The sequence below is a fragment of the Protobothrops mucrosquamatus genome, unplaced genomic scaffold (assembly GCF_001527695.2).
Source record: "Protobothrops mucrosquamatus isolate PMUCROS unplaced genomic scaffold, P.Mucros_1.0 scaffold413, whole genome shotgun sequence".
Lineage (NCBI taxonomy): Eukaryota > Metazoa > Chordata > Lepidosauria > Squamata > Viperidae > Protobothrops > Protobothrops mucrosquamatus.
In genome coordinates, this window is record NW_015386742.1 from 566,670 (window position 1) to 589,674 (window position 23,005).

The window sequence follows — 23,005 nt, forward strand, 5'->3', positions numbered from 1 at the left end:
GTCTGTTGATAGCTAACACTCTAATGGTGCTCATCTAAAAATTTATGGGTTTTATTTCTTTTCAGATTTGAAAACAGGAATGGGCCATGAGAAAAGGAAATTCATTCCAGAAATAAAATAGCTTCCCCTTCCACCTGTCCACTTCCTCCTTGGCAGTACAAGGTTTCTGCTTTCAGTAAGCATTTATCTGAAGCCTAATATACAAAAGCTTGTTTGTGTAAAAATGCAAATAGCATGTAAATGGTAATGCTAACATTTGTGACAGCTGTTGCTGTTCCACACTCCAGCAAAGTGGGAAGGTCATCTTCTAGCTGTGCAATTTTTTCCTCTTATTTTCTTTCTCTCAAAAGGAACTGAATAGGTACTTAATTCTTAATCTTTTGGAGACTGATGTTTACAAATATTTAACATGAAGTATTGTGTTAAATACCTGCATTGTGTATACACATTTTTAGAACTTTTGCACATAGTATTACTATACAGTTCTCTCACATAGTTGTAAACGGTATCAATTTAGTATAAACATAGATTTATAAATATATTGCATGCTGAAGTTTTATTTAGCATATTAGCTGCCAGTGTAGAAATATGTTTTTTTAATATTTTTACAAATTTTGCTATCTTTATCACATTTTGGGGTAATAATTTGTTTCAGTCATTCAATGAAAGAGTTTGAGGCCTACAGCTAAGAATGCTTTTCTGCTCACATTATAATTTGAAATAAAGCTAGTTATGCTGCAGAAACAGCTCTTCTGCCAGAGATTGAAGTATTTACGTTATCATTTGGGATTCCCTGATCAAAGCCAGTAGGAATCGCTTGTACCACATTGCCCAATTATAACTGAGGAAATAACACTTCCAAGAATGGATGCCCTCACTAATACAAAGATATCAAGATACCGCCATTTTGTTTCTAGAAGACAATGCAGGGTGGCTGCAAGGAAAGAAAAATTGTATTTGTCCGAATAAATAGCAGGTGTGGATAACCATCTGTCTTGATACAGAATATTTTTTTAATAGGAACAGAAGCCTAAGTAAAAAAGAAATATCATTCTTGGGTTTCTCTGACTATTATTTCCAAAAGTAGAAAGTAGGGATCTGCTCATTTTTAAATTTTTCAAGTTCAAATTTCACAATATGTCCTATTTCAAGTATGAAACATGCAGTTTCAAGCATTTTAGATCTCATTCTGGTTTTAGCTTGGAATACTTCCAAAACATTCAAGCAGCCAAGCTGTAGTCAAAACAACAGTTTTGCACTCCAGACAAGATATTAGTTGAAGCTTCACACTTGAAAGCTTCTCTCCTATCTCCCGTAACTTGCACAGCCCTAGAACTCCTGCCACTTTCCACTTACCGACTAGCATATCTCAGGATTACAGTGGCAACCAGGATTGCCCAGGATTGTCATTGCTAAGTGATGCGGTCATGTGACATCACACTTTATGACCACATCACTTAGCAATAGCAATCCCGGTCCCAATTGTAATAACTTGAGAACTACATAAGATGGTAGTCCAACGATTTCTGATTAGTCCAGAATTGCTGATCCATTTTTAAATTAACTTTTGATGTCATGTAATCTCAATTTTTTCTGTTTAATTTTTGGCTAGGTCATATGCAAGTTTTCTTGTATAATACGTATGTTATAATGTGAAATATGCTGTTTTATTACTGGAAAAAGTACTTTGTTATATATTTTTTCATTAATGAAATGACATATGTTGCATATTGTGTGTTTTATCAGGGTTCTACAGTGCTTCAGACAGTAGGTGCTGAATCAGGATGGGAAAAAGACGCTGTGTTCCTCCACTTGAGCCCAAGTTGGCAGCAGGCTGTTGTGGGGTAAAGAAACCCAAATTGTCTGGAAGTGGAACACATAGTCACGGGAATCAAGCCACAACTGTGCCAGTCTCTAGTTCAGGTCCTCTTCAGAACCACCAGCATGGAGATGGGGGCAGTGGAAGGGAGAATGTATCGGATTTGACTTTATGCCCTGGAAATTCTCCAATTACTCGAATGAATCCCACTTCAGGAGCATTGAGCCCACTTGCCCGGCCTAATGGAACTGCCAACAGCACCAAAAATCTAGTCGTGACAGCGGAGATGTGCTGCTATTGCTTTGATGTACTCTACTGTCATCTTTATGGTTTCCCTCAGCCACGACTTCCTCGATTTACCAATGATCCCTAGTGAGTAAATTTATGGGCATGGGAGGGAAACTGAATATCCATCCAAAAGGATAATGAAAGAGTTATTCAAAAAACAGGTTATCTTCTAAGAAATCTAAAATATTATGTCATTTTTGTAGATGGTTTAACATATAAAATGAAACTGTCTGCTATAAATAGAAAGCATGCATATATTGGTGTTTATGAGATACAACAACTCTGTGCAGTGGTAGTTGGAGAGCATTAGGATTTGGAGAGCTGAGGAAAGAAAGTCCAGCCCTAGACTAAATCAGCAATTCTGGTTTGTCCCCATCTTTTTCATTCTACTGGGCGCTGAGCATATTGAATATCACAGTATGAATAAGACTTAATAATGAAGGTCTCAAAAAGAGCTGCAATTACAAATGATTTGAAGGAACCCAGAATTTTCCTTTCTCTAATTTTTTTACCCAAGGCATTAGTTGATTGGTCACTATTTCCGGTTAGTTTTTCACAAAAAGGTTAGCTCAATTTGGTCAGCCTATCTTGGTTGAATAAGCTAATATATGAACAGAGTTTCTGCTATTTGCTCAACTCAATATTTTTTATTTTTTTATTTGCTCAATTTTTACAGCTACTCATCTCAGGAAAAGACTGGGTTGCTTACAATTCAAAATATATATTACAGTTACATTTTTAAAAGCATTTTAAAATAATAAAAATAATAAATGGTAGAAAATATGAAAACATCCAATTCTAGTATGTTCTTTGCGTGCATAAATGCAAACCAGAAATTTTCAGCTAACCATAGTTACTAAGATCAGAATAAACCAACATCTTAAAATCAATTTTAATCCATATTTTTAAGATTCTGCACCTGATAATCAGCTAACATAAAGATTTCCAGTTTAAATAAAATCTCAAAGTATAAGTACAACTACAATTGTATAAGTAAAATTGTGCAATTGTATTTAGGTCATTGAAAATTGAACTCACATGGTATTTTAGCTGATTAACCCAATTCTCAATCATTTGGATATAGTCAGAATGAAAGTTGCATGCCCAAGACAACTTTGATTACATTCAGGATTTTGAAACCAAATAGTTTTATCATAACATGATACAATAATGGAGTCTGCCCATCACAATTGTGATGTTTGTAAAGTTGACCCTAGTCGTTAAGTGAATCTGTGATAGTTAAGCAAACATCATGGTTTTAAAGCAAACCAATGCGGCTTTGGTGGAAATCAGAAGTAAATACTGTTTTTGGCAAAACTTTGTAAAATGTGATCACATAACCGCAGAATGTTGCAAACCACCATAAATATGACCTGGTTGCTGAGTACCAGAAGTGCGTTCACATGACTCATGGCGGTCAGTTGTCAAAACTTCAGATTTGGATCATAAGTACCCACCAGGTATGTCCATCGGAACATCAAATGGTCACTAAGCAGCCAGTTGTAAGTTGAGGACTATCGATAGGCAGAAGGGTTATGCTTTCTATAGAATAAATAATTTGAATTCAGAATACCTATTGAACAAAATTGAACTCCTATAACTGTGTTACTGGTACTGGAAAGTATACACTTGTAAGACCAGAAATGTTTATATAGTGCTAATATAATATTGTGATAGAGAGAAGAATGAAAATGATAGAGACCGAAGCTCTGCTAGAGTGTTTTTTAAAATTACTTACATATTTCATATTTATACAATATAGTCTTTGTTTTTTCAGTGGGAAGATACAAACTGGTTCAGGAGTGTTCTAGACTGTACTGAAGCTCTTCTGGACTATGCTGTTCTAGAGACAGTTACTAGTTTCTAAATGTAAATTCCTCAAACTGAAAGTAATCTGAAGCATGGTATTCCAAAATCCAGTTTCAGGGATTTTTTTCTTGGAAACTACTGAACTTTCCCAGAATAGCACAATCTAGAGGGGAACAGAAAGTTTGTGAGTTATCCAGAATGTTCTCTTCTTGAACCAAAGAGTATTACACATCCTTATTTTTTGAGTATCCATTGACTTCTAGATTATTCATACTTACAGCATCCATGTAGAAAATGGAATGCAACAGTGGCACCTTGTTGCACTTCTTTTCTGGAATTTCTGATATGTATGATACATTTCCATATCTTTTTCCTGCATCAGGAATCTGGATACAACAGCAATTTCTCATCCTTGCCATTGGATTCATGATGGGAATCAAGGGAGGTTGATGAATTTGTCCTGATTCAGGATGTATCTTGCTTTTTTTGAAAAAGCAAAAAGTTTCTTAAAGGAATAAAATTTCATATGCAGTATAACTGAAATGGTCAGCACTGATTCCCTATATTGCTCATGTAGTTAGTTAAGAATCACTCTGAATTCAATTTATGTGAAACAAAATCAACTATACATGAAGTTGAGCTTGCCTCCCCAATAGAGCAAAAAGTAGTATGTTGAATGATGACAGTTTTGCATAGTTTCTTGCATATGTTTGGGAAGCATTGCTAGTTACCAAAGAAGTGGTATTGGGATAAATTAATATAATCTAATAGAATGTACTATAGTATATATCCTACACTTATTAAAGACATGCTTATATCAAGAAAAAGTGGAGAAATCAATATCAGATTCAAATATTAAAAGTGATGGTTTAAATAAACATATAGGATCAATTTATACTGTTTCCCAGTTTTGTGATTCATACATTTCCTGAAGCATAGTTTGTAATTAGAGATATGCAAGGTGACTTTGCACAATATTCTAGGATAAAATATTGACTATTTCATGGTTTAATACATTGTGTTAAATAATCCACTATGCTTAGTTTATGGTTTAAAGTGTTATGTGAATCAAGCATTTTGGTTAATTCAGTAATCTTGGATTAGTGTAGTGTTCAACTGTAGCTATAGTAATATCAATATGTGCCAGTGAACATTTTGCTCTACACAGTTATAATTTTTAAAAGAATAGGAAAAAACATGAATATATTAATAACTGGACATATTTTAATATTTAATAACTGGAAAGACTTTAATAAAGTAGTATGGGATAGAGATGAACATGCTGACTGAAGACTGGGGAGACCTAGGTTCAAATCTACGTCAGCCATGGAAGCTCACTGAGTGACTTTGTGCCATGTCTTTTTCTACCTAAACTCCCCATGAAGTTGTGAGAAATATTAGAGAGGCACTGTTATATATGGCATCTTGAACACCTGAAGGGGAAGTCAGATATAAATGTAATAGATAACTAGAAGTCTACTTAATAGATTTTTATCCCATGGCAAAATATTTCTGTTATGTTTGTCTCATGAATAGACATTCAAGATCACCTGGGAAGAATCTCTAGATGATGGTATATAACAATATTTACATATATATGAATGAATGAATGAATGAATGAATGAATGAATGAATGTTGGTGATACTTTGACAGTTTCTTAGCCCATGTGAAGCATGCTATATTGCATCAGTTAAACTTACATCATTTGACTTCAGTAGTTGGATATTTTTTCTTGTAGTTTGTATTCTCTGTGAAATGCTACTTGTATAATGTAAGGGTTGGAAGTTAACTTGGAGATTCATCCTTCTGCTGATGCACAAATCTAGTACTATAACATTGTCTATGGATGCTAACCCAGTCTCTATCTAAACACCGTCTCTGTTTAAATAGTCCACCACTTCCTGAGGCAATCTGCTCAATACTGAACAATTCTTACCATTTTTTATGTTCTAGTAAAATCTACACACAGCCCCCCCCCCTCTACTACCTGCTAAATTAAACCCATTTTTTTGCTTGTCCTGTTTTCTGGAACAGGTCTAAATTCTGTCCAATAGGACTGCTTTTCAGAGATTTGATGACATCTGCCTTGTCTCTGCAGTCTTTTCATCTTCAAGCTAAACATACCAAAACTTCCACCTGCTTCTTATAAGTATTTTTGTTTTTTGTTTTGCTTTCCAGGCCTTTTATCATATTGGTGGCTCCCATTGGGCATGTTCTAGTTTGACCGTGTCTTTTCTAAAATATGTGCCTACAACTGGATGTAGTATTCTAGAAATAGTCTTATTAATGCAGAAGAGAGAGGAACAATAATTTATATTGTCCTGATATTCTACTTCCATTAATGCAGTTTAGGATTGCTTTTTCTTGTTTCTTTTTTGGAGCTGCACAACATTGTTGGGTCATATTCAGCTGGTAATCTGCTAAAACACCTAAATCCTTTTCATATGTGTTACTACTGAATTTTTATATTATCTACTAAGGAATTTGCTGTCTCCCCATCTTCATGTCATGAGCAAATTTGATAATCATAGATACTAATCCTGTAGTCAAATTGCTTAAAAATATGTTGAACATCACAAGACTTAAAATGGGAGTTTTGCGGTACACCATTCAGAACTAATTTCTGAATGGCCTTAGTTGAACAGCACAGGACCTAACATGGAGTTACACTGGCCTTAGCTTAACAAAATACAATTCTGTAGAAACCATTTCAAATGGAACTTTAGATGGAGTCTAACTAAGATGCCAATCACTATGGTAGACGTGGTGGGAAAAGTAGGATTTAATGAAAGTTTCTTTTACCAACTGATTTTGAGATTTACTCTTCTGAGTAAAAATGGTAATACATAAACATATCCTTATTACTATGATGTTCTGCCAATAGGATACTGGAAGAAGAACTGTGTTTCATCCTAATACTATTGCATCAGTGTAGCATTACACTGATAAAGGGGTTGGTATGATTGGAAATGTCCTCTTATATTTAATGGAGAGCCAAAACAAAATTATGGCAGAATTCCTACGTTATGGTGTAGTTAAGATTTCAATTAATCCTGCCTTTAATCCCAGTGTATCTTTACCAGTATATAAACTCCACACAAGATTTCTAGCTGAAATATTAAGGTGTGCTCTTGTCTGTGTATGTGAGAGAAGGAGGGAGGGAAACAGTGTGAGAATGAGAATGAGAGAACATTTGCAACTGACCAAGGGGCTGTGTGGTGATGAGAAATACAGAAGAATACTTTCCACAATAGTTCAACCTGCCCAGAGGACATGGCTGACATTTGTTAGAGAACTCCAAACAGCTACCTTACCCTAAGACATGAATGTCGATTATCAACACTACTCCTACAACTGGGATAAAAGGACGAAGCATCTTGAAGAGGTAAGCTATGTATGATGGAATGCCAAAGAGGCTTTGGGAATACAGAGTGGTAGCAAAACAGTTAAGGAAGGAGGAAATAGGGGCACTGTGAAGCAGATTGTTCAGTCTGGGGGAGGAGAGAAACATGAAAAAGATGACCTAGAGTAACTACTTTAATTACAGTCCATACAAGCTATGAATTTACTTGATAAACATTTCAATGTTGTTACATTACGCTACAAGCAATAAAGAGCTTTTGAGGAATCTTTTCAGATTTTTGTTTCCTAAACTAGCTAGACTTGTAAGACTTGAAACCATACTTAAGAATATAGTTTCAATCAATATTCCCACCCTTACCAATAAAAAATTAAAACTGCATTTTGACTAATTTTATCAGTAAATTGATATTTTCTTCTACAATACTTTGAGGCACCACAGGTTTAGTGTGTGTGCTCCAGTAGCCTTGAAAACAGTAAAATGCAAATACATAACTGTTAGTGAAGGCTAGATATTCTAAATCTTGCTGCTTTTAATCATATACTTATGATCCCTTTTGCCTCACAGCATCAAAACCTGAATACGAGAATAAACATACAGAGGTTTTCTTTCCTGAAAAGTGGGTATTTAGGGTAAGATTTGATATACTATTTGAGCACCTACAGCAGTATTGAGTGGTTTCTTCACAAATAAGTACCATGTATTTAAATTCAGAGACTGTGCCTTACATCCGCTAATTGCTACTCTCTCTTTATATCTTTAGATTTCTACAAACTGTACTTACTAGATGTAGAGGGCTGGATATTTTCCATTCTTGGTGCCATGCAGACTACAAGGAAATTTTTACAGCAAAACTAGACCAATGTGATTCCAATTATTCCACTGTGTGGTTGCCAATAGGTTCCATATTTCGGCAACCAGTTACATAACAAGTGAAGCAATGTTCTCTATGGAAATTAAGCAAGAGTACCCACACCCACTACTATTATACAGTTTTCCATTTATAAAATGTGACAGGGTGGCTTGTAATCCCTTCTATGTGGTTTTGTTTTATTTTAGAACTACAGCACTGTATATGCTACATGCAGAAGTGTGGGACATAATATTTAAAATAAAAATAAGGATTTCACTTTATTGCAGCGCTTGTCTTTTTGTTAGTATAGACGGTAATGTTCACTTAACACCTGGTTTCTATTGCTCAGAATGATACTGGGTAAAAAGAGAGATTTCTTACTATTAAGGTTTGGTGCATGGATGGTTCTATCATCCAACCACTTGAATTTTAGTTATACTAAGGAAATAGGCCCTTCAGCTTTCAACAGGAGGCCTGGCTTCTGGTTCTGTAAACAAGACAGTCATTTAACATTGAGGAAGAAAAATACAAAGATATAATTTATTAATAGCAAGCTGTTGTATGCATCCCTATTTGGCATTCCCTTGATTACTTAAGAAAACATATCTATATCTGTTTGTGTGGACTTCTCCCAACTCCTTTTGTTGTGAGACTGCATTCAGAGCTTGAACTGAAAGTTATTGTATATGTAACTGCTATAATACAATAAAGATCTAATGTTCCCTTACAGCCTGTGAACTAAAGGTGTAAATGTCTGAACATGTATATAGATAGTATATAGGGAATATATTTGATGATGGAGTAAGGAGTTGCTCTAGACTAGTGTGGATTCTAGTTCTGCCTACTATTTCATCCTTGTGTCTAACTTAATTTTAGCTATCAATGTATGCAGAAGATGAATTGGACCTTACTCTACCATTTCTCACAATAGGGCTTGAATTTATGTCTTCGGGTTTTTAGAGCCTCCTTGATAAATAATGTTTTTCCCATTCAGTAAATGAAAATTGCATATTAATTCTGAGAGACTCATACTTGCTAGATTTCTGCTACCTCAGTCTGCCATGATATATAATATCTGTGTTGGTAATCATGTTTTATTTGGTAGAATAAGGTGATTGGGGATAGTTTTCTATCACAGTGCAGAGGTTTCTGGTTAACCTTGACTGTTGGAATAAACTTTGCTTGATGAGTTCACACAAAGCTCACTAAAATGAAACAAACGCTATTATGGGTGAAGTTCTTTCATGCTTGGCTACTGTTGATGGGAAAGAGAACATTTTCTCCATGTTAAGATTATTATAGGTTTGGCAGTGTGGCATGCAACAGTTTTTACTATTATATATGCGTTTTGCTTTTTTTTTTTTTTTTAAATTTAGTGTCTCCTGTTTTTATTACAAGGATAGGGATCAAGTCATATATAAAAATATGCAGCAAAATCTAGAGCTACATAAAAGACTTTTGTTCCATAAATGAGGCTCTTTATGCAGTAAATAACATTGTCCAATATTTTGGAATCTGGGACAAATTTTACTGCTGGTATGAGTCAAGAAGAACTGTTCGGGTTTTGAGTTAAAGTTTAAGTTTGTGGTATATAAAATTATATGTTAATATATAGAGAAACAAGCTCAAGATTGTATAATATTGTATTATATAGGGGAATATATATTTATATATAGAGAGAGATGTATATATAGAACTTTAAGTATGATAAGGAACGAATTGTTAGGATTATATATACTGGAACGTCATGTCATGTCCTTTTTTGTTTTAATTGTTTTAATTGTTTTATTAATAAAAAACTTTTAAAAAAAATTAAAAAAAAATTGTCCAATAATGAGGAGGAATAATTGGGAATCTTCTGTTAACACTAAGGTTTGCAAAAGTAATGGAAAAGCTTTACTGAAAAAGTTCTTCAGAGGAGCAAGTGAATGATGCACATTGTCCATGCACAATGTATATAAAAACTGTTCATCTTAAAAGGGGGCAGATAAGGAGAGTAAGGGGAAATTACCTTGGAAAAAGAAGATGTTAGTTATTATCCTGTACAAGAGCACTCTACATTGCAATGTTTTGTCACAGATTCCACTTGAAACTTAAATTTACAGTTTTTACAAGACAGAGAGTATTCTAGGAGGCATGTTGTTGTTTTTAAGTCATACCCACCTATTTGCCTAAGGGTCTATTTGAAGAGTAGCACTGAGTTCAAAACTTGTTTGCTACTTGGTAATGTGTCAATTGGCCTTAATGAAGATACTATGCTGTTTGTTATTTTCTAACTGGACAACATAGCTGTGTTCTATGCCTATATTTTAAGTTAGCTTATTATAAAAAAAGATGCAGATTTTTATTTCTTTTAACCTTACTGTTTTTTTTATATATATACAAGAGCCATCTCAATGGATCTCTTTAATCCATGGCACTGAGAATTTATTAAATGTTCTACCAGTGGCTTACAATCCTAGCAGTATAGAATTCTTGGCTTCCAGCTTGGAACACCAAAAACATAAAGTCAGTGATGTAGTCAATACCAATTTTGAAGAAAAAAAAAAGAATCTCTGTTTCTAACTATGCTTTGTTCCCATTGTAGGAATAACTCTAAATCAAATGAAACTCGAAGCAGAGAGGCTGAGAAGAGCAGATTTACTTTGTTTACAATGTTAACTAAACAAAAAGCTAAGGGAGTCATCTGTAGTTTGAATTAAGAAACTTACGTTTCTAAATCAGAATCAAATACGTGATTCTGTAGCTATTTTGTTTTAGACACTGTTTACTGTGATTTTTAATGGGATTACTGTTATTATCAAGGATTTCATGTTCATATATTTAAAAATAGTTTATGTAACAACATTACAAATCGTAAGAGCTGATTTAAAATATTACAAATAGAAGATAAATGTTAATAGATTATTTGCTGATTAGATAAAGAAATGGAACAGTAGGCTTTTTTTCAGATAGACATGGCAGTTTTAATTTTCATCCAGATTTTTGTATGTTTGAATTAATTGTCTAGCAAACTAGGGTTTTGTAGCATTTTTTTTTTTTTTGCCATATTGTTAAAAATAGAAACAAAATTGAAAACTATACACTAAATAGCTACAATGAGCTTCAGATTTAGATCTGGAATACTTATTACAACTAGTTTAATTCCATTGATGATATTCTTAATCATTGGATATCAACAGAAGTGTAGCATACTGAAGAACTCAGAAACTAGGTCAGGAGGTAATTACAGAGGAGAACAGTTAAGATTTTATTTGAAAGCACGTTAGACTAATATAAAGTTAAAAATACAAATCTGATAGCCAACAAATTAAAAACAACCATATCACAATTACTATATTTTCTCAGATTATCTTTAAAAGTAAACTGCTCTGTTACAAAAACTAAATTTAATCTTAAGTTAGGCATAACATTATCCTGGCTTTAGAATTTCTTCATAAAAAATAATTCTTGAAAAATTTATTTAGATTTGGTTCAAAGGACCGCTTTAACACTTTGGCAGTTCCAATTATCTGTGCTCTTAGGATAAATACCCATAATAGAAGAACACTCTAAATTAGAATCATAATGGGGGGGGATACGAGAATCCCTGTAAAACGGATGGAATTCCTTCAAAAAGCATCTGATTTATATTTTCTTCACCTGCACGAGATCTGTCATATAGTATTTAGTTTGGTCCTTAAATAAGGCTTTTGGCAGCACTATAAGACATGAAATAGAGAAGTAGAGATAAAATTTTGTATGCATTGATTCATTTATCTTATAGTGCACTATAATTATGGCTTATTTCTTAAGTTCCATCACATATTATCACTGTTTAGAATCTCTTTGTTGGAATACTTGAAACAGGATCAGATTGTTATAAAACTTTTATTATGCAAGCGACTTAAGAATTCTTAGGCATCGTGGAAGCATATTAATACAGATAAATATATTTGGAGAAAATGTGTTAAAAGGCTTTATTTTTAAAAAATATGGATAGCAAAGACTGTTAAACAACCTGTACTGCAGAAATCAGTACAAAATGCTGTGGGTCCATGACATTTAGCACCCATATAATATGACTCTTGAAACAGGATCTTATTGGTCATTATAAAAGGCATAACCAGACTTCCCCAAAATACCAAGAGTCAAATCATTTAGGATTTTGTAAATCAAAAATAGCACTTTGCACTGGGGTTAGAAATAAAAAAAACATAACCAATATAATTTTAAAATACAATTACTTAAGCAATTCCAATTCTACATTTACTAATAATTGGATACATTCAGAGTTTTCAAATTGCCTTTAAGAAAAGCTTCATGAAGACTCAAATAGTCTGAAAAATGTCTGGAATGGGACAACTCGCTGCAGCCAACTCATTGTGACCAAATTGCTACGGCCAACTCACCGTTGGACAACTCACCATAGGACAATTTAACAATTCAATTTAATTATTTAAAATAAATAAAATTATTTTAATTTTTGTCATTCAAATTTCATTTTGTCCCTCCTTTTGCACCATTTCTCTAATAATTCTATTCCACCATTTCTTTGATATTAATGTAACTCTTGTCCTGCAGTGAGTTGTCCCATAGCGAGTTGGCTGCAGCTAGTTGGCCATGGCAAGTTGGTTGCGGCAAATTGTCATAGACCCAAATATTTCAGGATTGCATAATTCTTCTTTTTCTTTACCTGTGAGCTTTCAGATTCTTTCTTGCAAGTGATGATTTACTATTTTATACAGTGTTCAAACTCAAACTAAAATACAAGTGTAATTTGCTGTTGACTATAGTTCATTATACCTGACTGAAACAGTGACCTACTTATGTTTTAGCACTAATTCCAAGCTGAAGCTTGTAATGTCGGTAAGCACAAAATGTAGAAAAGAAAATGAAACACAAAGGTTTGTTTCCAGTCTTTAGGGAATTAGTGCATCAGGACTGCAAACTTCGAAAATGTTTTAGAAGTGCTCCTGTCCTCATCTCTCTCTATTGATACAAAAATATTTTTTTTATATTTTCAGGCTACCCAGTGAAGGTGAAAAAATGTTGCTTTAAGGAATCCACTCATTAAATTTAATATGAAAGCAACAGCATCTTTTTTCAGACACACAAATATCTAGAAGTATCCCTTCCCCAAGTTCAAAGCTAATATTTTAGACAAAAGAGTTTATTGCCCAGGAACAGATATTTTTCTTGGCAGCAGTTAAGTGGGTTGTCCAACTCTTCTGTGTTAACTGAACTTAACTTTATTTATCTGCATGGAGTCTAAAGTGCTCTTAGATATGCAATCAGTTATTTGATTATCTGATCAGACTTTTTTAATGTGGTATTTTATATCCAGAATAACAAAATTTCTTGTGATATTGGTCCATTTGTATTTAAGAATGAAGTTGTCACTTTTAAATTGTATCTCTTGACTAAGAGAAAGGGAAATTGTTAAGTATTAAAACAAATGCTTTATATATAATGTGAACATTTCTTTCCTTTCATTCAAATGTGTGTAATATTTGGAGTCTGCCTGAACGAATCCCTGCAGTTTTCTTGGCAAGGTTTCTTCAGAAGTGGTTGCCATTGCCTCCTTCCTAGGCTGAGAAAAAGTGACTGGCCCACAGTCACACACCTGGCTTTGGGCCTAAAATGGGACTAGAGCTCAGAGTCTCCTGGTTTCTAGCCTGACGCCTTAACCTCTACAGCAATACAGACAATTAAATGAACACTGAGGATAGGATGGCTTCCATGAGGAAGAACATCATACTCCCAGCCCTTCTGGAACCTGTTGTCTTGAGGAAAGAGCCATCATAAAATCTTGCTTCTGGACTGGAAGACCAGTCAAGTACTAAACCATTACCAGAGCTATTAAAAGTCACTAGCAGAGCAGCAGGAAACCTGTGGCCTTTCAGATGTTGCTAAATAAAAACAGTCAACAGTGTAGCTGGTAAAGAAAAAGTGAAGTTGGTAGCTGACATTTAACAAAATTTGTTTGGGCCTCGGATTCCCTGCCTTTCATTTGAACGCTTCAGAAGAATCAATAGGATTATGCTGCCTACCTATCCTGATTTAGATCATCCAAAAATATTGCCAAGTCCTGCCCAAAAAAGAAGCAATTTTCTCTCTTCTTGCACAGAAAGGAAGCAGGTACTCAATCTTCTGCATACTTAAGCCAAGTGAAATTATTAAATAATAGTCTTTGTGTTAGTAACAGTATTATTAAAGCCTGTTTTTCAAATACTGCTACTGAATTCCTGTGCATTCTTAAAAACAATGTAGCCTGTCATTTTAAGTACTTCTAAGATTTTGGAAAGTATAAAAGAAGGAAAGCAGTTAGTAATTTTCAACATTACTTCAGTGAAACAGAGGCATTGAAAGCTGCAAAAGACATAAATTGATTTTTCATTATAAATGCAGTCATATTTTTTGTATTTTAATTTTTCTCAGCAAGAATTATTTGAAGCTTTTGTTTTATCCATTTTCAGCCCACTCTTTGTGACATGGAAGACAGGCCGAGACAAACGACTTCGGGGCTGCATTGGAACTTTCTCTGCCATGAATCTTCACTCAGGACTCAGGGAATACACATTAACCAGGTAAAATCAACAGTGATTTCTCAGAAAACCAAGCCCGATTCATTTTGTATATATATTTTTATTTAGTTCTGCTTGTTGTATGTATAAATCTGTTCTGTTTCAAAGCAATGTAATTTTTCTTAAATTTGACTAAATAATTCTTTGAATGTAGTAAACCTTCCAAATTATACTATCATGAGCTGTTTTATATAAGTTTGTGACCATGTTTTCTTTCCACTTTAGTGCACTTAAGGACAGCAGATTTCCACCCCTGACTCGTGAGGAGCTGCCTAAACTTTTCTGCTCTGTCTCCCTCCTCACTAATTTCGAGGATGCCACTAACTACTTGGACTGGGAGGTAAAACTGTGGATCTGAATTTTCTATCACTCTTTCGTGCCATTTGGATTCAGATCAATATTTTGTACTTTGTCTCCATAGTAAGGGTAACTTATAATGATAGAATTTAAAGAATGGGATTTGAAAAAAGGGACAATTTAAATCTGAATTACTGAATAAATTACTTCAGTCCCTCTCAAATGATTATTACTTTGATACAAAAGCAGGACTCAATAGCTTCAGTGACCTTGAGAACGATGCCAACACAAATATGGATTCCTCATAAGGACATCTATGAAATCAAAATCAGAAGAATAGATGAAGCTAAGAGTAATTTACATGTGAGCTGATAGGCCTCCATAGGAATAAAGAATGCCAACTTCCTAGGAAAAGGTGCAGGAAGAACTGAGATTGGAGAAACAGAATGGTTCAGAACAGAAAAGTGAGTGAGATAGAGATGAATATTTTTCCCATATTTGTTTAGCAAATATGCTATAAGAATGGGAGGATTGGATGAGATAGCAGCTGAAATAAACATTAGAAGTCAAAACATGAGCCAATTGTGATATAGAAAATATATCATCTTCTCTTGAAAGTAAAGAAGAGAGGACAGCTCATTATGAAAATGAAAACAGCAAAGTTAATGTTAAAGGGTGATATACAGCTTTGTTTTCTTAAGCTAAGGAATAAAGATGGAGATTTCACTGGAAAAATAAAAATAATGGTTCTAATGAGGAAGAACATTTAGAAATATACGTATCTTTTATGATCTTGTCAATGACAACTGAAATTATAATTAAAGCATTGGACACTGTAGAAAGTGAAAAGAAATGGGTACATTTAAATTAGGGATTTGGAAACAGTTATTAAGAATAACAGAACAAGAATGATCAGTCAGTCACCTTTTACTCTTGGTAATAAATACCAAGCAAAAATCACCCTGAGAAGCTGTCTTCGTGGCCAATAGGGGTTAATACATGAATTGGAGGCAAGGCAAGACTTTTTTCAGATTGATGTTTGAATAAGATCCATGGCAAGGGTAAATCCTTTTTCCCAGAAATTACCTCCCAGCTGACTTAATATTTCTACTTTTAGGTTGGAATCCATGGGATCAGAATTGAGTTCATCAATGAGAAAGGTGTCAAGCGCACAGCTACATACTTACCTGAAGTTGCTAAGGAACAAGGTGAGCGTGGAATAAAATGTAATTCTATATTATAAGTAAAATCTGTGTAAAGAATGTAAATCATGAAGATGGCATACACAGTGCTGAATAAAACCATTCCTCATCTTTGGTTGAAGTATGCAGAGACTTTGACCTTAAATGGCTAAAAATAGTAATACATTCAGTGTGTGGTGATTTTTTTTAAGACATATATTTTATTTTTATTTATTTGTTAGATTTACAGGCTAATTTTTGTTTAGGAACAAGGTGGCAATCATGTTTTAATTGCTGCATTATTCATAACTGTTTGGATTTTTAAATATTTAAAACAGTGAAAACAGATTATGGTTTAAGTCAATGATTTATTTTGATGTTTTGCCCTGAAATATATTACATTTCCTCAAATTATTTATTCCAGCATGCAGAGAATCACATTTTCTCTTCCTGCATGAAAAGACCAAAGTATAATTTAAACCTTTCAGGGAAATTTAGTAGATTTAAATTTTTAAATTATAGCTACAGTATACTTCATTTAAAGCATGATTATATTTGTTTAATATATACCTAAAATAGTATGAACTCTAATATTAGAAGTGATAATTTTGGTTGTTTATTATTAAAATATGTGTGAAATTTTAATCATGTAGTATTCAATATTTACAGTTACTATTCTGTTTATCAGTAGCTATTTATCAGCAGCTTATCAATAACCTGAGTAACTTGAGCTTTCTTTTAAAGGGTTATATCTTTTTTAAATTAAGTTTATATTTATAAGTCTGCTGCTGTCATTTTCAAACAGATTGGGATCAGATTCAAACAATAGACTCCTTGCTCAGGAAAGGTGGTTTTAAGGCTCCAATTACCAATGACTTTAGGAAAACTATTAAACTCACCAGGTAAACTTTCTTGTTATTTTTGTATTAGTATTATCATTGCTTCTGTTTCTAATTGGAAGAGCATATTTCTGGAAATTGTTTTTTTCCATGCAAGTTTTTAAATTTTAAATTAGATGTTCCTGATCCTATAGTTTCTACCACCACGATCACTTCATTCCCGAAATTGCCAACAATTTGGAAGTATTAGAAATTATTTTATATTTCTTAATTTTTTTTTAATCTACAAAGGAATTTTAGAAAAAAGTGACATCTTGACAAAGTAAAATCTGTGTTGTCTTTTAATTTTTATTTTACCATTTTAACAATAGTAAACTATTTATTTATCTATTCATTCATTCATTCATTCATTCATTCAGTTTTTATAGCTGCCCATCTCAGTCAAGTGACTCTGGGCAGCTTACAATTCTAAAACTATTAATACAGTTAAAACAATAAAAACATCCTAAGTATAAGTTCATACAGCAACCGAGATAATTAACTAACAGTAAAGCAAAGAAATAGGGCCTTTAACACATTCCAAGTTCCAGACCCCTTATGAAAGGCCAGCAGGGTTGGCACTATTGTAATCTCTGAGGGGAGAATATTCCAAAAAGTAGGGGCTATAGCAGGGGAGGCCCATCTTCTACTTCTCACCAGTCGATAATCTATGAATTAATTAGTGAGATCTTGCTTAATTTTTTCTACCCATTTGAAAACAAGATTTTTTTCAATAATTAAGAGTCAATTTTTTTTTTAAGGCTATAAAATGGAAACATTAGGGAATATTTAGGCCTTGATATTTCTAGAAGTAAAGTATGATAATGTTAGGTAGACTAGCCACATTATTTTTAATAAGATGAAAATTAATTGCTTAATTTCATGAATTGTAAATGTCCTTTTCTATTGTTGCTTCTTTGTAACAGGTATTTAAGTCAGCTCTTTTATGAGAAGAATAGGCAGAGGTGGGGGGCAGAGTTTATTTATTTTTCTGTTTATTAAATTTATTTGCTGTCCATCTCACCATCTGGCTAATCTAGTTTACAACAATAAAATGGAAAAAAAATGATAAAGAATGTAAACATAACAATAGCAGTTCAGAAGATTTATTACTCAAGCCTATACACAAGAATCCAGTCAACTAAAGTTCAGTACCAAATTGGCATCAGCAGAATTTATGAGAGATTTGATTTGGGCCGTTTGTGGGAACATAACTCTAAACGTATGATGCACAACTCTCTCCCAACTCTGTGGGCTCCTCTCCTAGAGCCATCTTTGCTTCTTGAGTTAGACAATGGCCTTAATATTAGTAATCATTGATATCCATAAACTTATCTAGTTCCTTTTTCAGATGCTCTAAACTAGAATCCATCATCACATCTATCACATCTGTTGGTAGCTAATTTTACAGTCTAGCATTATACACAATATGCCCATGCCCAGTTTCACTTGATTAGCTAATGTTCTGTTTTTCTATTCATAATTTCTGTACATGTGTGCTGGTTCTTCATGTTTTCCTTCCCCATATGTTTACATTTTGAATCCAGTAGTGAGTGGAATACTAGATAGCAATAACACCTACCATATTAACATTGAGTATTATTGGTCACTACTGCCATTAGTGGAGTCAATTGAACTAAAAAGGAAGCACAAAGAAAAAGGTGGAGAAACAGATAGTAAAACTATTCAATTATAGATGGAAGGTTCCTTCTATGACGTTCCCCTTATCAAGCATGCATCAATATTAAATTGGAAGTTATGTGGGCTTAAAATATTTTGATGTTAAGAGGAGTGGGAGATGACCTCTTCTCAGTTCAGGTCCTGTTTCACTACAGAGAGCACATGGATCCTTCAACTCTTCCATGCATGTGTAGCAGTTTGCTGCCTGGGGTTATAGCAGTTGACTTCTCCCAACAACTTTGGCCAATCATGAGGTCCAGCTTCCAGTGAAACAGCAACATGCTCTCTCATTTCACCACTGCACTCTCCACAGATGTACTGGCCAACAGTGACTGCACCACTGGGACCCTAGACACCAGAGGGGATGTTAGCTGCCCACTTTGATTACCCAGTCCCACAATCCCTTCATCAAGGCAGCAACCACCTCCAACCTTCCTAACTAATTCAGTCAGGTAATTTCTCCCCACTCCCACTCATAACAATCTTCTCTTCCCAGAAGTTCATGGGAAAATCCAAAGCATTCCTAGGTAGGCTGCAGTCTCTTTGAACCAGGCACATACTGTACCAGAAACTAACCATACCTCAGAGGCAGAATAAAAAGCAAGAAAGCCCATGTTGGGACTCCCCAACTATTCCAAGTCGTGGGGGACAGAAAAACTAGACTGTTCCCCATTTCTCCTATCAGAATTCTTTCTGAGTCTTTGGTCGAGCAGCTAAGGTCAGAGTTGAAAAGTTAATTGAAGCAAGGGGGGTTGGTTGCTGATTTCATTGGTTGTTGTGTATGTTTATCCTTCACTTGGTTATTGTTTTGACTCCATTGGTTTTATGATCAGCCATCTGTATCACCAATGCCCCTATCCTGAAAGGCACCTGTAGGATTTACACATGGCTCTCTATGTCCTCCTTTAAAAAGCATTACTGTATAAGCTTAAAGTGTATCTCAGCTAAAAGGTAACTCCATTACTTCGTAAGAAGGGCTACGATCCCACTCTCAGGGATACCTCTAGAACGTTCCACTGGAGAATTGCCTGCTTCTGCTGTAAGAAAATGGTACATTGAATTTATATACACATCACATTTTCATATCCCTTGCATTTTCTGGTTTGTCATTCCAAAACCTGGAAGGAAATATCTCCTCACACCAGAAGCAACTTAAAGCCTTTTTCAGTTCTGCTTCCAGAGTGAGTGGAAGACCACTGCTATAGAAAAAGGGTGATAATAATATACGACTTTTTACTGGAATATAGATATTTCATGTTATTTGAATACTTAACAATATAAAAAGCCTTTCCTACAAAATTGATATTGTCTCAGTTAATTGGACTACAGCTTCCATAACTCTGAAGTTTATATCTGGCCGGTAGCAGAGTGAAGAAGTTAAATTAAGAGAACTGTATTGATAGGAAATTTAATAGGTTATTGCATCAACATATAGCAGTAGGATTTCAGTTTCACCTATGGCAAATTTGATCTCTTTGTTTTATTTATAAATATATTTTTTAAATTCCGTCATTTTTTCTTTCAGATACCGCAGTGAGAAGGTGACAATCAGTTATGCAGAATACATGGCTTCACGACAGCATTGTTTTCAAAATGGCACTCTTCATGCCCCACCCCTCTACAATCATTACTCCTGACACAAAGCTGCATGACCAGTCCCGCCCCCCAGCTGCCAGCTACGACATCATTGGAACAGATGCCTCCTCTTCCTGGTCCAGTTACTTCTATTACTGCACCATTTTATGATGCTAGCTTCCGTTGCCAAGTCTGCCTTCCAATTGATTATGGGTGGTGGGGGCTACAAAGTGAGTGCAACTGAATTTCAGAGGCCCAAGCTTACTTCATTTTTCAGAATGAGGGTTCATTTGGACTGAGTACCTGGGACCATTGCTGTTGGATAGAGAGAAACTTGAGGAATGGCAGTACCACTGCTCTGTCTCTGTATTAAATTGCACTGTGTTCATTTGAATTGTTAATTACAATGCCCCCTGATCAAGTAGGAGATTTCTTCTGGCAGTCTGGCAACGGAGTCCAAAAAAAGATTTTTAGGTTATTTGTATTTTCTTTTTTTTTAATCTCTAATATTTATCTGCCATAAGCTAAGTAGTCCTAACATGTCCCAAGCAAACATGTTATGACTTGTTATAAGGATGGTATGTCTGGAAGTTATCCTCCTTGCAAAAGATGGCAATTAATCAAAGATTTAAAAAGTAAAATAAAATTTACTGCAGATAAAATGCATTGCCTATTCATATCCAGAAGGTTTCAATTTATACACCTAGCTACTTTTGTTTATTTTATTTGACACAAAAAGAAAGTAACTTACTAGATAAGGTACTGCATACAAAAAGGCAAACCACTAAGAGTTGTGTATGGAAGTAGCATAGGTTTCCTTGTATCCCAAAAGGATAATCTTTGGGGTTTTTGGGGTGTCTTACTTAAAGTTCAGGTAGTAGGATTTGCAAATGAATTGCAGCAGATCTTTTCCCACAAAACTATTCTTATTGTAATAAAAAGAGTGGATTTTTGTCATTGAAAATATTCCATGAGGCCTGTGTTTTTCACAGGCAGCAGGGTTTTTTGCTAGTGTGGCACTAATAGGCAATTAAACACATTAAATGTTAGCTGAAATTGGTTATCAGATCTGCATGTGTTCTTGCTGCACTGATGATTTAGCCCTAAATAATATACAGTAATTGGAAATAAATTAATTTAAATTAATTGCGTCCAGTTAACTGTACTTACAATTGGAATCTAAACAATGTTATTTACCCACCAAGAAAATTTAACTGGGATCCAGGTTTTAATATCCTGTAGATTTTCAACTTTTCTATTGTTAATTGAATATGCAGGACACTGAACAGTAAACAGAATTTTTTCCAAAATATTCACTATCTCAATTTTCCTGTGTGAGTCATTAAGTGTTATCATATGAACTACAATATCCCCAAAGTTAATTCATAAAATGTAGCATTAATCTTCTAAATGAAATGAAATGCAGGATTTCTGAAAAAAGTGATAATCATCTTGAAAAACAGGAACAATCAGATGAAGAACTCAGCATTATGGCAATATGATACCATATTTCACTATATGGAACAACAGTTGCTTTTGTAAAAAAAAAAAATACCAAAAAGTATCTAGAAATTCCATTTGAATACAGGATAAAAATCTCCATATCTTTTGAACAAATTAACCTTATCAGGGTAAAACAGAAGAGTAAATGCAATCTCAAAGCAAAGCCTCTAAGGCTAAGCAGACGCCTCATTCTTGGAAAGAAGTATAAGTAAACATGAATTGCTTATATATTGAGGTAAACATTATTTGTCAACACTTAAACTGCTGGCTAGAAAATGGCAAATGTATGTACCTTCTTTGCAGCAGGCCTACTTAAGAGAATCTAGGATTCGTTCAAACTGCATTATTTTTCTTGCACTCTTCACATATTTCAGGAAAAAAATCACATAGTTTATTTAATTCTTGTAGAAGGAAGGGGTAAAAAAGGAATACACACTAGCCATGCACAATATTGTTATAGCTTTTAGTTTTGCACTGGGATTATTCGTTTGGATTACTGATTTTCCCTTCTGATTATGCTGAAAAGTAAATATATATGAAGGCACTTTTCCACAGTTTTCTCTTACTGAGAGTAAATTAGCCTTCTTACAAATTAAAGTGAATTGTTACTACTCTTACTGGTGCCCTCAACAGAAAAGAAACTGTAGAACGGGAGGGAAAAGTTAAGCTCCGGTCATGCCATCCATCTCTGCTCTCAAACAGTATTGAACTATAGGGCTACACAAATTACTATTAGTGTTCTATGTTAGAATTTCAATTTTAAAGATTTTTTTTAAAGCAAAAAGGAAAACAATGGTGCTAAACTTTCACCCCTGAGCACATTTGGTAAGACTGGTCATGCAAGCATATAGTGCCGTACAAATATTGCTTTTTTTTTTAAAGAAAATGTTTGCCCTGTTACATGTAGTCAGCAGTGTATAGCATTAATTATTTGATTTTGATTTAATGAGTGTAGAGGAGCTTAGGAGTCAGATGGGGGCCTTAATATTTTAAAGAACAGACTTTTAAGTGTGACAACTTATTTGGTCTAATTTTATTATTATAATGAAATAAGTCAAAATAGTTTTGGAGTGAGAGCTGGTCCCATTCCATGCCCCTGTTTCCATCTAATCTCCTAATCCATAGTAATGGAAATGCCTCTGTTAAAGTTGGATTGTGATTTTCTTTTAGTAAGTAAAACAGCAACAGGCAATG

The 23,005-nt window shown here is 34.2% G+C and overlaps 1 protein-coding gene across 1 annotated transcript; it reads left to right on the forward strand.

The window, feature by feature from the left end:
• Positions 1 to 99: 99 nt before the first annotated feature.
• On the forward strand, positions 100 to 21,848 carry AMMECR1L (AMMECR1 like). Its single transcript, XM_015816196.1, has 7 exons — positions 100 to 175; positions 1,747 to 2,191; positions 14,590 to 14,700; positions 14,923 to 15,037; positions 16,112 to 16,202; positions 16,981 to 17,077; positions 20,259 to 21,848. The coding sequence occupies exons 2-7, from the start codon at positions 1,785 to 1,787 to the stop codon at positions 20,368 to 20,370; spliced, it is 933 nt and encodes a 310-aa protein (XP_015671682.1). The 5' UTR covers positions 100 to 175; positions 1,747 to 1,784; the 3' UTR covers positions 20,371 to 21,848.
• The last annotated feature ends 1,157 nt before the right edge of the window (positions 21,849 to 23,005 follow it).

Coding starts and splice junctions, on each gene's coding strand:
- AMMECR1L (XM_015816196.1), top strand. CDS start 1,785: ATGGGAAAAAGACGCTGTGTTCCTCCACTTGAGCCCAAGTTGGCAGCA. Junction 15,038..16,111: donor CTAACTACTTGGACTGGGAG/GTAAAACTGTGG, acceptor TTCTACTTTTAG/GTTGGAATCCATGGGATCAG. Junction 16,203..16,980: donor TGAAGTTGCTAAGGAACAAG/GTGAGCGTGGAA, acceptor ATTTTCAAACAG/ATTGGGATCAGATTCAAACA.